The sequence below is a fragment of the Dipteris shenzhenensis genome, chromosome 23 (assembly GCF_047967505.1).
Source record: "Dipteris shenzhenensis isolate YYH24624 ecotype China chromosome 23, Dip_SZ_1.0, whole genome shotgun sequence".
Taxonomy (NCBI): Eukaryota; Viridiplantae; Streptophyta; class Polypodiopsida; order Gleicheniales; family Dipteridaceae; genus Dipteris; species Dipteris shenzhenensis.
In genome coordinates this window covers 34128452-34143569 of record NC_141618.1, presented here as the reverse complement: position 1 = coordinate 34143569, position 15118 = coordinate 34128452, and the positions used below count along the sequence as shown (strand labels likewise).

Below are 15118 nucleotides of genomic sequence, written 5' to 3'. Positions count from 1 at the left end.
TAGATCCCCTTGCATCCAATCTTGGCAACCTGGAGCAGAAGGAGATCGAGACCCTGTCTCAGCCCTAGGGCCATGCCAATCCAAGGGTAAGATAATTTATATTCCTTAACTATACTCCCCATGTGATTAATCACATAAAGCACATGATAGTTGCCAAGAGTATATGGGAGCATTTGGCGTCCCTGTATACTCAAACCTCTCCCATGAAGAGGGTTTCCTTGGAACTCCAGATGCGGTTGTTGGATCCCATGACGTCTTTATTAATGCGGGACCACATCAACAAGTTATAGGAAGATCCTCTAAGCGGGGAAGTAGATATCTTACGAGGACATGGCCATAACTCTATTGTCCCAGTTATCATCCTATTATGGGTCCTCCTATTCATCCTTGTTGATAACCAGTGGAAGGATGAATGAGTTGACTTGGGAGGAATTGGTCCCAATGGTGCTTGACCAAGAGGAGTGTTTTGTAGACCGTACCTATGAGAGTCAACTTGAGGCTTTGGTAGCTTAGTAGAAAGGCAAAAAATAGTTGACATCTAAGGAATGAGAGGCACTCAAGGCATTCTGTACATGGCCATAAAGGTCATTACTGCTTGCAGTGTCCCCAAAGGAACGGTGGGGGGCCCATTAACCAGGTGTCCAATGTTACCGCCACAACAACGTATACTCCAACCTTCTAGTAGCATGAGGCAGGATGTGCTACCAACAAGCTCTCTGGATCTAGATAGAGGATTGCTTGCTTGTTTGTGGCAGAGGTACACGGGGAAGGGAATCATTGATCGAGGCAGGATTTCAGAAGGGACCTCGAGCCACTAGAAGTTGTTCTCGCTGACTCAAGCGATCGTATGTTATCAGTATGTATTTCATTTGGACGTTTTGGTCTGGCAGATCTAGAGGGGTCTCCTAGTGTTATGATGTAGCTGATGAGCTCCTGGAGATCCAGATGGGTCAGCATATTTCCAAGGCGGGAATCCAAGCATAGTTGATTGATCCTTGTGAGTTGTTACATGCCCGTTGTCATTGGAGCACTGAAGTTCATTGATTTGGAAACAATGTACCAGTTTGGACTTGAGAGGGGGCTTCAAAGGGGGATATCTAGTTTTAACATACAAGTGCCCATGCAGGGAAGCAGACCTTGCACCAAGGGCAATACCAATTGGATTTTTGTTCAAGTACCTTTTGTTGGAGTGATGTATCAGTACCAGTAGTTGGATTGTTGTATTAGATGACGTATAGTGTACCTAGCACCTTAGGCTTGTGAGGGGGGAAGTATGTTACATCCTTGGCTGACACCTATTGCAAGTAGCTAGTCTTAGTCTTAGCCTAGGTGGAAAGCCCTCCATGAGAGAGAGGTCCATTAAGTACGAAGTGTGGCATTTCAATACTACATGTCCCTTCTATATAATACAAATACATATACAAATATGTATATATACAAAAACATATACACGTATATACCGACATATATAAATATATATGCTAAGGACATGTATCAAGGGTATATTCGAAGGCCACGATAGAAGGAATTTTGTCTAATAACTTTCCTTGGGCCAAGGGTTTTTAGCAAGGTCATAGTAACTAAAGTTTTCTATGATTATACCATAATCAAGTCTCAAGGGTCTTTAGTAAGACCATATACCAACATATATAATATATGGATCATAATCATGTATCAAGGTTTAATTAAAATGCCATTGTAGAAAGAGTTTTCCCTAATTCCTATCCTTGGGCCAACAGTTTAGCAAGGTTATAGCACTTGTAGTTTTTTCTATCTACCATGTGGTAGTAAAATCCCAAGGGTTATTAATAAAGCCCTAGTGATTAAAGTTTTGTTTTTTAATTCTTCTTGAGCAAAACACACGCGCGCGCGCGCGCACACACACACACACACACACACACACACACAAACTTAGTGATCTATCTCCCACATTTTAGACCACTTTGTTAAAAGAAATTAAAATCAATTTCAAAAAATTGGCCCAAAATCTTTCTTTCACCCATCAATTGAGCTATATGTTGCCAAAATCAATATCTTTTCATTAATAAAGACTCTCAAAATATGCTAAAGCTATGGGCTACATAATAGCAACGAAGTTTCTTATTTTATTTTATTTTACTTAATGTAATATCTAAGACAATTTCTAAAAAAGAAGAGAAAATGTGATATTTTGGTAAGAAAACCATTTTGAGGAAAAAGACCTCTAAGTGAAGTCTAAGTTAAAACTATTATGACACGTTTTGTAAAGTTTTCACCATGTGTTATTACTCAAATTATATTACTACAACTCATAGGCTTCAATATGAAAATGGTCTAAGGAGGGCTATGGTTATGGCGAATGGACAATGGCTATGGCTTTGGGCTATGGACTATAGGTATAGGTATGGGTTATGGACTATGGGCTATGGCCATGATATGCACTTTGATTTATGGATATGGCTTATGTGGTATAACTGGGGCTACCCTTTTATTTAGTAATAAATAATGAATGGCAAATTGTCATTTTCATGATAAAATGCTCTTTTTAGTACATGCCTTGACTTTTGTGGATTATGCTCTCAAATCATGTAGCTTTCACCTTTAAAAAAGAATAGTATTTAAAGCATGCCATCCATAGTACCGCCTTTTAAAAGGGAGTGCTGTAGTGGAGAGTTGAATCTCCTTTTGTGAGTTTCCACATTTAATTGTTCTTTCAAAATAAGGTTGCTAAAAGCAAACCTTTTGTCAAGAAAAGTTGAATCATAAGCTCTAATTAAGACTAGGAGAAAGTGTTGTGCACTCTTCTTGGCCTCCTAAGGGTTTATGGAGCGGAGGGTTCATTTCTTTTGTTGTTGGTCAAGTTGATCGTGTTAAAAAGTAGGTCAGCATTTAATTTTGTGTTAGTTGTTAATGGGCATTATAGGATGCCTTTGTTTAACACTATGATTCCTTTGTAGTACCTCAAGTACTCTTCTTTCCATTAAAAGAGGGATAGATGGGTTTTAACACCTTGTTTTGAAAACCTGAGGCCATAGTGCTTTTTGATGCCGTGTTTTGAATACTTGAGGGTATTTACAGACACTGTCCACTTGTGCTTGCCCCATGGTCCATTGAATGCATTCGCGCCGAGGGTATTTATAGACTATGTCCACTCATGCTCGCCCCATGGTGCATTGAATGCATCCACGATGTGGGCAAGGCCCATGGTGCATAGAACGCATCCACAGTGATGGTTTTTAGAGACTAGGGTAAAGGGGTCAGTAAAGAGGCGGGTGCCTTTAAAATGTCATCAACCCCCCCAATAGGGAGGCAGGTGCCACCCAATGCTCTTCATAGAAAAAGAGGATGTGTCAAGCCCTCCTTTCACCACTTTTTGGACACACAGTGCCTTAGTAGTGGCCCTCACTTGAACTAAGCAGTGGCACTCATAGATTTCTATCTTCCACAGATTTTTTGACCCGATGATTGAGATAGCTTCAAAATCTGAATTCTGATTTTAGGAAGGCGATTTCAGTCATGGATTAGTGCTAAAACGTGAGCCCTCCATAGTACCGGATGTTGAGAGTCCATGATCCATTGGCAGCTGAGACCTTAGAGTTGCAAAGCGATATCACGAGAGAGAAGAATGACGCCCTTGGGCTTTCGGTTTTTGGTAATTACGTTTCTTGTGTGCATGCCTAGCGGCTGCCATATTCACGTCTCAGCTTCCACAAGATCCTCCTTCCACAGTACTCTTCCTCGCTCGCAGACGAAGCCCATCAGCCACAGTAGCATCCCAAGTTGGGCCGTCGCCTCTCTCATCTCTGCTGGTGTTTTGATCGTCGGGTTAGGGCTCGTCGTCGCATTCCCAGCCCTTTTGGTGTGCATTGTAAACGTCCTGGGTTTCACCGCGCAGGGCATCGTTGCTGGGTCGACGGCGGCATGGATCATGAGCCTCTACGCCGGATCGGTTGCTGTGGGAAGCATCTGTGCCATTTGCCAGAGCATCGGTGCTCTTGGCGTTGCAACCGTGGCTGTTCTATGGGTATTTTGGCCTTTCATCGCCGGCGCCGTTGCCATTGCGCTCCTCATCGTTGGGCTTATCATATTAGCGCCTCGTATCGGTCGTGCCCTCCGCTCGGTTTGGCACTCCATTACGCATTTCTTCTCTTCTCTTTTCCACAACATTTCTAAGATCTGGAGTAGTACAGATTTGCACCAACTAATCGACAGATTCCTGTAAGATCATCATGTGGGTACAGAGTCTTCTTCAGGCACGGATACTCTCAGGCGCCGATCAGAGCTGGACATGCTACTAGGGATGGGTCACGTTGAAATATAGTTTTGCTTTCTGCAAAGGAACACTATACTTTTGGGTGTTTTGTGTTGGTGAGGTCACACTGGCACATTTTTGATCACAGATAGTGTTGAATGCAACCTTATCAAGCTATGAAATTTAGAGAAGGTATTACAATAGATGTTAGTTTTTCAAGTAATAAATTATTAGGTGGATTGCTTGTAACCATGTGGATTCCTTTACTTCTCTAATGTGTTGGCCTTTCTTCTTTTTTACATCAATTTTTGGCTAGCACTTTGAAGTTCTTGTGGAACGATTGAAACTTGTGCTAGTTGATTTTCATCAATGGTGGAGGGGTAAGCAAACATAAGTGTGAACAAGAAAGTTTTAGGACAAAATGTTTGATTGAGATCTAAGCTAATGATTAGTGGAATGGGGTAAATGTGAATAGTGTCTCCAAGTAAAATTTTGTTTTTACTTTTGCATGTAAAGGAGTATCTTTGTAGATTGACATGATTCGTTAAGGACAATAACTTTAAAGGCGGAGAGAATGTAACATGTCTTGACTTTCAATCAATACAATTTACAAGAAGATTATTGGAAGATAGCTTTATAGAGCCTTCTATGGTAATATGATAGCTTTTCATATTGAAATATCCTTATATGAGGGAAGTTTGGTATTAATAATAAAATTTGCATATATATTTTTGTATCTACTACTACTCTTGGGTGGTTCGGAACATATCTCGATTGATTACCTTGAGTTGTCTTTGAGTCCTCCATTTCAGTTATCTTTAGGCCATATGCAATGGGTGCAGACATCTCTAGTTGGAAAATTGCCTTAGTCTTTGTTTGTGCACTTGGAAGAAAGTATTTGATTTCTTTACAAGCTAGATTTACAATCATGTAATGTGAAATTGAAAGAATTTATGTAGTGTTTTGTTTGAAATTGGTGATGGTTATGATTGATTAGCTTGAGCAATGTTTGATTCTTATTCTTCAAGTGTTATAATGTGTTATCTGTGAATGCAATTCTAACTACATAGATTCGTTCATTTTAATTGACCCTTATGAAATTTGATGAGAGATCTCTAGCTTTTTTTTTTGGCAAAGAGAGGAACATTCTAATGATGCGTGAAAAACTTCATACAAAACAACCCCGTAGGCGGTGAGTATGGAAAAATTGATAAAGATTGAAAGAAGAAAATCAGCTTGCTCTAGAGAAACTCGGCTCACTGCCTAGGGAATCTCTAGTTCAGGGGCTAACATTGAGGTGGGGGACTATACAACCAATGAATCCCTCATGAAGTGAATATGTAGAAAACCCTGTAGGCCAAGTCTTGTGAAAGCGTGTGTCCCTCGTGACAGTCGCCCTAAAATGTTACACGTCATGATACTGGCTACTACTTTCCACATGCTATCCTCTTGGGGAATAAGGATCCGGGCTATCAAGAGGGATTGCCTTATGGAGCTATATCCTCTGAATGCTCTGACCTTGTATCCAGTAAGCTGGAGAGACCTCATCAATCTAGAATGTGTGACCTCTCTCAGCCAACCAAGTCACCATCCCCCAGGAGTAGTCCCTTTGAAGGCTCTGCATGCGGTTCATAATCTTGAGGGCTCCCATCTAGATCCTCATTATGCTACGATAGCTCTAGACGTAGTGAGGGATCGTCTCTAGAATTCCAGCAAAGCAGCAGTGACACTATCTCTCCACCCGGCTCTCCTCCAACCACAGACCTTTGGAAAAGCCTCTGTAGTGGGCGGCCGGCAAGAAGAAGTAGGAGATCTTCCTCGGCCGCAAATTGGACCGTAGACATGTCCAAAACTTGGAATGTGTTGAGGGAGGTGTAAATTGCACCATACCTTTAGGGAATAGGGGTAAACCCTAAACCTAACCCTAACCATAACCCTAATCCTAAGGGGTTCACATGTATATCTTCATGTTCATGTGTTCAATACAACTTGGTGTACATGTAACTATATCGTACACTCCTCTCTCTCTCCCTCTCTCACTTCTGCTATCATGGTATCAGGGCTTGACACTCCCTTTCCACAACGAGCAGCCAAGATGCCCACGTCTGACCCAACCAACATGAAACGGCCCTTCACTTCTGCATGTGCCCTCCATTTGCGACCTCCAACAACGTTGCAGAGGTAGCTGTGACCTTCAACCACGGAGGAATCTCCCTCAACGAAGGTGATGAGATAAACGATTTGCCCACGACCCTTTGACGGAAACAAGACTAGTGACGAAATCTTATGATTTTGACAACATCTAGCACATTTTGATAGCTAGCAGATTGACAAGTGGCCTTCTCCATTGATCACTTTATCAGGACATGTGGTGGTTTCTACACCACACCTAGCTTGCCATGTGGCAATCTTATCTCTCTCTGCCATGTCATCTGACCCATTTTCCATGCATCAGCTACATTATGACACATCACTGGCCAACTCAATGCCACATCAGCACTATGGGCCACATCATCAAATGACATCATTGTGCCATGTGGCACACAAGCCCTGCTAGGCACACCTAGCCTATGCATATGAACATAGGGTGCCACATCAGCAGTGTCTCCTAAGCATTGAGTGCCACACAGGCACACTCTTTGTATTCTGCATGTGACCTCCCATTGCCATGTCACCACATGTGCCACAGTTGCACATATTTCAAATAGGTGTATCTTTTGAGCCAGAGGGAGTTTTGTAGTGCTCCAAAAAGCAAAATTGCTCACCATCTCACACTCTATGCATTTGTCACATTAGATTTCACATCTAAGATTTTTGTAAGTCAGCATCATGAAAACTACCTCTTGATCCTTTGCAGCACATCCAGCACATAAAATGAGCGAACTAAAATTCATTTTTCTACATTTGACGCTTGGACATGTAGTCTAGCTGTAGACTAGCACCACCATAGAGGAGACCCAACTCCACTGGGCCATGTCAACCATTGCCACATTACCCAATTGGTTCCCAATGGTGTGAGTCCCATTACCATCGATGTACACATTCACACATCTAATACCAGCTCAGTCCCTTGGCATTTGGCAGTTTCATACATCAATGACACTTGGCAGAGATCTTCCTCGGATTCTCAGGATTGTTGCATTCTTCTTGCACGCACATATGCCACTCATGTACAATCACATTGTTTACTATTTTTTGGCATTGGTTCTTGCACGAGTACACATTAGCCTTGTGTAGCCTCTTGGCTACTCCTGACACGCAGTTGTCATTATTTTACTACAGGCTTGATCCTTGGCACATAGACATTCTTACATGACTTGGTTCTAACAATTAGTGTAAGCCCCCCATGGTAGCTCACACACAATGTTCTCATGGGTAGACACTCTTGGTGGTACACAAGTAAGCCTCTTGCACAAAGCACCAAACCACCTCCAGCATGGAGTTATTCTCATCACCACACAGCTAATGCTACACTTGTCATGACTCCATGTGAAATTCGTGAGTGGAAAGAGAACCTTCTTTGACCATTTATTGCCACAAGGTATGTACGGGTTCATGATGCAGACTCATGCCTCATTCATCTTGAGAGATCAAATGTAGATTCTCCATATAGCATGGATCAGCCCGCAGTTTTTGATCATGCACATTTGTCAGTAAGCCCTTAGCATGAGGCACACTTCTTGATAAGCCCTCTGCATGAGGCACATTCAACAGTAAGCCCTGACCATGAGGCATGTTTGATAGTAAGCCTTCAATACGAGGCAGTCCCATCCACATCAGCACAGTCTGATTGCTTTGATGCACATGCATGGATCTAACTCCATCCTTTGCCATAGATGCAAATACTCAGTAGGAGTTTAGTGATCATGCAGTTTTTCAGTAGCAGGTAAGTCCTTAGTATGAGGCACTCACATCTCTAGCCGCATGCGGAGATACATGCCACAAGACATTTAACTCTTTAGGTGATTCCATGCCAGCATCCATCACTGATGCTTTCACCTCTAATACGAAGCAAATCATCTCCTAAGACACAGTTCTCATCAACAATTCAGATTAGCACATCAGTCTATAGGACATTCCAGCATCGGCTCAGTCATGCTGCATTCCACCACCCTTGGATCTAGTGATCACCACCTCTTTCGATCAGCAGATCATTCCTCAATATGAGGATACCTATGAATCAATGCTATCCTACACTAGTGCAATGGACATCATTAGGTTTAGCCATAGTGCAACCTGGGGAGACTCAGTGTTTTAGCATGCACTTATGGATGTCATATATAGCCCATACTTGATGTAGATTAGTGGTTGAATCCAAGATTACAGATCAATCCCTACATTAGCATTCGGCACCTCCTATGCCTCAGGGACATCTTATGCATCTTCAGTTTATTTCAGGCTTCTAGGCCTTTATACTGTTAGCTCGACCTTGAGCCTATGACAGATGCTACATCCCATGCCGTTGGATGTTAAGCTATGCACTCATGACATTTGAGCATACAAGTTTGACAAGTTGCCATACCTTGTCATTTGTATGGGCCTCTTCATCAACAGAGCGGTGTATCATACCTGCACCTTTGGCCCCAGCTTTTATGTAGCCCTTGGATCACTTTGTCCAAATCGACTATGTGTTATTCTTCAAACATGCATCATTCGATAGAGATTATACTTCTACTGCAACATACCTTCGACATTGCTATCAGTTCTTTTTGGTTGGTGATACCATCATATGTCATAACCTACTGGATTGTTTCTCCATAGCTACATTGACTAGCTTCACATCTGGATGCCTCTTCTATAGAGCAGCTACACAATCCACGGTGACACATGACATGTTCAACTTTGACATGTTTGGCATGTAGCCATGTAGACTGTCATTGAGAGTCATCTTTTGATTGAAACACTCTTTGATCCAGGTGGACTTCCCTTTCTACATATTTCCTTCGTCTCCCTTTCGGCCTATCTTCTGGGTTTTATTCCCAAAGGTGAAGGATGACCCACAAATTAAGAGGGGGAAATCCACATTATGTACAGGATTGTAAGTTGTACTCATTGTCCATGCTTCCACTTCATAGTCACTCTATTCACATACACACATACTACTAGACTGATTTCTTTCCAGTTTTCTTTTCATCTTTGGATGCTATCATACGCACGAAACGAAATCCACAAACAGACCTTATACATGCACCCTCTACTTACCCAGTGCAATTTAAGAGGGGGTGTTGAGGATGGTGTAAATTTCACCATACCTCTAGGGCATAGGGGCAAATCCTAACCCTAACCCTAACCCTAACCCTAACCCTAACCCTAAGGGGTTCACATGTATATCTTCATGTTCATGTTCAATACAACTTAGTGTTGGGAGCCATAGAAGCCCGGAGACTTAAGCTCATGTTTTTTGCCATCTCAACATCGAAGCTCATAGCATCCTCTAAACTTGTGGATTCAGTGTGCACAAGACCTTGCACCGTATGAGCTTAGGCTCGAGATCTCGGATGGTACTGACAGTGCGGTACTAGCTGGACCAATTAGCATGTTATTGCAAGCGCTGTCCTCCAGTTCGAGTTCAACTCCTATCACCCTCCTAGACCTCAGGTGGATGTGTCACCTACTATGCTAGTCGGCGCAGTTATAATTAGTCACTATGCATGACCCTTAACACATCAGCTGCTACGTTAACCATAAAGCTCAGGAAGTTGTTGCGTTAACAATAAAGCAACAACCATCTTTCTAAACCATCTTCATCTTGGCTCAACCACAATGGATCTCTTATTTCATAGTGATAGTCACACTGTGGATCTTTGGTTTGTTGCTGTATCCATTGTTTCGTTAATTTTGGGAACTAGTTGTTTCATCTTCTTAGACTAAGAATGTCAAATTCTATTAATTTTGGTTTTGTTATTTTACATTGATTAATTTAGAGTTTTGGGAATGATGCATATGATCTTTCTTTATCTCATTGATGTCATTTTAATGAGAAAATGAGTGAGATGTTTCATTAACTTTGGGAATGAAGTATTTGTTGTGTAAACTCAAAAATCTTGTTCAATTGCAACATGATTGCACAAGCCACCTACAATAACTCACCTTAAGTTATTTAGTATTTGACAATGAAAACTTGAAAAACATTCCAATGCACAATGAAAACCTCAAATTTAACATTGCAATGCCATACAAGAGAGTTAATTTTGTTGAATTATCAACACATTTATATAATAGTTGGTGTAAAGATATAAATGCCATTTGTTTAAAGCAATGACCAGAGTAAAGCTAAGCTTGTTATCATCATCATGACATTGTCAATGGTAATTGTTATGCATTCAACCAATAGGAAGACGATGAGCTCAAGCTAAGCTTGTTATCATCATCATGGCATTGTCAATGGTAATTGTTACACATTCAACCAATAGGAAGTCAATGAGCTAAACTACTCAATACAAGCCCTTATTTAGAGAAAACAAAACCTTAAGACCATTGAGTATTAGCTCAAGGCCAACTTCCAAGAATTAAACACATGAAAGTGCTCAACCAATAGGAAGACAATGAGCTGAACTACTCATTACAAGCCCTTATTTAAAGAAAACAAAACCTTAAGACCATAGAGTATAGCTCAGGGCCAACTTCCAAGAATTGAACACATGAAAGTGCTCAACCAATAGGAATACAAGCCATTATTTAAACAAAACAAAACCTTAAGACCGTTGAGTATTAGCTCAATCTACACTCTTGTCATTTACTTGATCAGCCCCTTCTAGGCTTGCTTTTGCTTTCTCACACACGGTAGGTGGAATTTTGATCTTCTTGGGCTTCTTCCCTCCTTTTAGTGTCCAACTACATACTATTGAGTCTGCTTGCCCCCAACGTGTAGGATCTTTGTCATTGCACATCCAAAAATTTCTCCCAACAATTTGCATACACTTCTTCCTCGCTTGCATTCTTCTTACGGGAACATGGTGCCTAATACTGTACCAATACCATGTTGTATTCTTTAGAGGAAGTGTTGGATTGAATGTTTGACTTAGCTTTACCCATATTGTCGCTTGGAGTGTTGGATTGAATGTTTGACTTAGCTTTACCCATATTGTCGCTTGGCCTCACAAGAACAAAGTCACCCTTTTTTACATCTATAAGAGGTTGGAATGTATCTTTTGGCTTGTTACATTGTGGACCATAGTAGTGGTCTTCCAATGCCTTTAAACCCATGAAACCTTCATTTTCGGTGCTGGTGTTCTGCTCTGCTGCATCTGCTATCTTTGGCCAAAAGCCTGAACATATATCTTGATTTTGCATAGTTGATGCAGATTCTAACAATGCATTGATCATGTTTTCCCAATATTGTATTGCTAGCGTAATGTATATAGAATAAGGATCCAGTGAGCCTTTGTCAATGCGATGCTTGTTCCAATATTTTATGTAGTCCTTTATGCCATTCACCACTTGAGCACTATCTTTTAAGTACTCACACATTGGAAGTACTAGTGGTTCCCCAACTGGCAACAAAGGTTTTCCAAGAGGTCATTTTGTACTGCATTACTGTAATGCCATCTTGCATGAAAAAATGAAAATGCAGTGGCTTTGAATGTCCAATAAGTTTATCCTGGCCTTCACAGAAGTAACCATCAATAAACCCTTTAAAGTCTGGAACCTCTGTCATCATAAAAGGGGCAGGCCTTGAGCTTGTGCACTCGTTGAAGGTTTTCATAAGATGTGCTAGAGTGAGAGAATGACTTGTCCTCAACTGCTCTGAAAAACAGCTAAACAATGCATCAATATCTTCATGGGTATGACCAACCATTAAGAAACCCATCTCTATCATTAAGAAAACCCGCCTAGCCACACGAGCAAAGATAGGTATGCAAAAACATATCTGTTTTTGTTCTCCGATCCACAATTGTCTAATTGCAATAGGAGGCAAGGTGGAAGAGTTTTGAAAGATGTAGTGGATGTGTTATATGTGCTTGCGAGCACTTGTTGAGCATAAGGATTTGACTTCCCATCCATTGATAGATGAATATCCATGGCTGTCCTTCGGGTCACACAATTTAGGAGCTGGCTTGAAGTATTTAAAGAATTGTGTACAAGATCACCATACTCATGCTTATCTTCTCTTTCCAAGTTACGAAAACACAGTGCTAATGATCCCACGGTAAAGTTTGGGTCTATGAGCCAAAGACCAAGTGAAAAATGTCCATATGCTTCTTGACCATGTCCATGTGTTAGCATTCCAGTCAATGATACTTGCAACTGATATTACTTATTGATATCTTTTGCTCTAACTTTGAGCCTCAATATGGCCCGTCTTCTGTTGATCCATCTTATCATGTATGATGCATAAGACTTGTTGAGGGTCCTTCTCTGATTTGTAATGCCATGAATAATATACATGCCGACAACTCATTTGTTGTTTCATATGCTCCCTCCTCTCTACAAAGAGCTTTTCACATTCTACTGGTATCTTAGTAGCACCCAATTTCAACTTGATTACACTACAAAGGCTACACTTTGAGAATGTGCTTGTATGAGAAACCAAGACATGCTTGAAGTCTGTGTTCCAAATTCTTTTGAAGGTCGACTTTGGAACCTCCTTGTACCCTAGCTCTTTCATGGTCAGATTGATCTCATGCATTATGTCCACTTGTTTGTACATATATGGAATGACAAGTTGTGTTTCTCTCATGCCATCTATTGTTGTTTGAGCTTTATGTGGCATCCTTTCAACATTGTTATTCACAAAGTCACGCAATACAACTCTTGCCATCTCCACATGATCCCACCCTTTCCTAATGATGCCTTTGTTTCCATGCATGGCATTTGTGCATCCAACATTATGTTTCTCCTTGTACCTATAGTATGAAGTTTTAGAAAGTGCATGCAATTCATACCATGCCCTATAACATATTCCCCTCCCATCAAAGCCAAACAGCTGTGACACAACACCTTTTGAATCAATCCGCATAGCATTAGTGAAGCTATTGAAGATATAGGTCATTCGATTCTCCAAGTTCATGATCCAAAATTCCACTCTCATTTGCAAAACCAAATTACAATCTGCAATCTGGCAACACTTCAACTCACAACAATCTATAAGTGCCACTTGTTAAACATCCTCATACGTGCACTTCTTCATCAAATGGCATTCAATTTCCTCTCTAGGCTTGTGATTGACCATATGATATTTTCTTTTTGTGCAAAGTGGTTTGACATTTAGGCAAGTACTACCACTCCCATCATGTGCTTTGGAATTTTTCAACCAATCATCCATGTAGCTTTCATAGACTAAGGGTTGTAACAATGAGCCATCCTCAGATGTGACCTGATCTATCGGCCATGTCTCTAGCACTAGAATAGAAACTTTAACCTTTTCATTGCTTAAGTTCTCTAAATGTGGCATATTACCTTCCACTATTACTCCAACATCATTTTCACCTAACTCTTGGAAGTTTACAACCTCATATGGTTGTACTAGAAATACTACCCCTATTTTAGCTGTTTGTGTCTTATCCTTAACCCATAGAAGAACCTTTTGCTCTCTCCATGTCTCCTGTACATCATATCCATCTGATCTGCTAAGTTGCATAATGACATTATGTTCATGCATGCCGACCTCGTCTATAATGCTATTTTTATCATAGATCTTTAAGCCTTTCCTGTCCCACCTAATAGTGCTTCCCACTGCATCTCTAAGTTTGCATGTATCCATTGTTGAAAAAGGAAGTGCAATGTTTGCATCAAAACAAACATCACGACTGACACAGATACACATGAAGACCCAATTTACACACCCTGACACAAGCCACCTACATCATTGTTGAATATTGTACCGTGTCCAACAACAGTGCCACTAATACTAAGCTCCACCATATCATCAATGTTGAGCATATTGCCTACAAAATGTTCATGACATTGTGTCCAACATCATCATCTTATATAATTCATCTCTCTCTCTCTCTCTCTCTGAGTGAGTGCATACAAAATGTTCATGTGTCGGACATCATCATCTTATATAATTCATCTCTCTCTCTCTCTCTCTCTCTCTCTCTTCGTTGACATGCTAATTGGGAGCCAAAAGTACAAAATTGGTTTGAAAGCCAATCTTTGTCTCTCGTGCCCGATGGAGGATGAAAGTTCAAGATCGGTTTTAGAACCGATTTGAACTGTCATGCATGGTGGATGATAAAAGTTCAAGATCGGTTTAAAAACCGATCTTAATCTCTCATGCCTCATGAAGGATGGAAGTTTATTGGTGGTTTCAAAATTGATCTTTGTCTCCCATTCCCGATTTAGGATGAGAGTTTAAGATCGGTTTTAAAACCAATCTTGATCTCTTATGCACGATGGATGACAAGAGTTCCAGATTGGTTTTAAAACCAATCTTCATCCCTCATGCCCGATTGAGGATGAAAGTTTAAGATAATTTCCAAGACCAATCTTGGTCTCTCTTGTCCTATGGATGATGAGCTGTCAAGAACGGTTTTGAAACTTGAAACTAATCTGGTACAGAATGCTTGTTAAGGATTAAAGTAGAAGATCACATTTAAAATAGATCATGGTCACTCATGCACAATGGAGGTTGAATTTTTAAAACCGATCTGGATCTTGATCTCTCATGTCCGAATCGATTTTAAATCCGATCTTGCACTCCACCGTCATATGAAGGATGAAGCCAAGATTGGTTTAAAAATGATGATGGTCTCTCTTCATGGAAAAGATTAAATTTTTGTTAAAACCGATCTTGGAATCTTAGGTGAGTTGGAGGATCATTGATCAAGATCGATTTTGAAATTGATCTTCATGTTGGAAGCCGAATGGGGGAAGAGAATTTGAGTTTGTTTTTAAAACCGATCATGGTCTCCATCATATCATGTGAAGGTTCAAGCCAAGATT

General features: G+C 40.7%; 1 protein-coding gene across 1 annotated transcript; it reads left to right on the top strand.

The window, feature by feature from the left end:
• The first annotated feature begins 3571 nt into the window (after positions 1–3571).
• Positions 3572–4400, top strand: LOC147887294 (uncharacterized). Its single transcript, XM_087394800.1, has one exon. It carries the CDS (start codon positions 3605–3607, stop codon positions 4199–4201), a length of 597 nt encoding a protein of 198 aa, XP_087250926.1. The 5' UTR covers positions 3572–3604; the 3' UTR covers positions 4202–4400.
• Positions 4401–15118: the final 10718 nt, after the last annotated feature.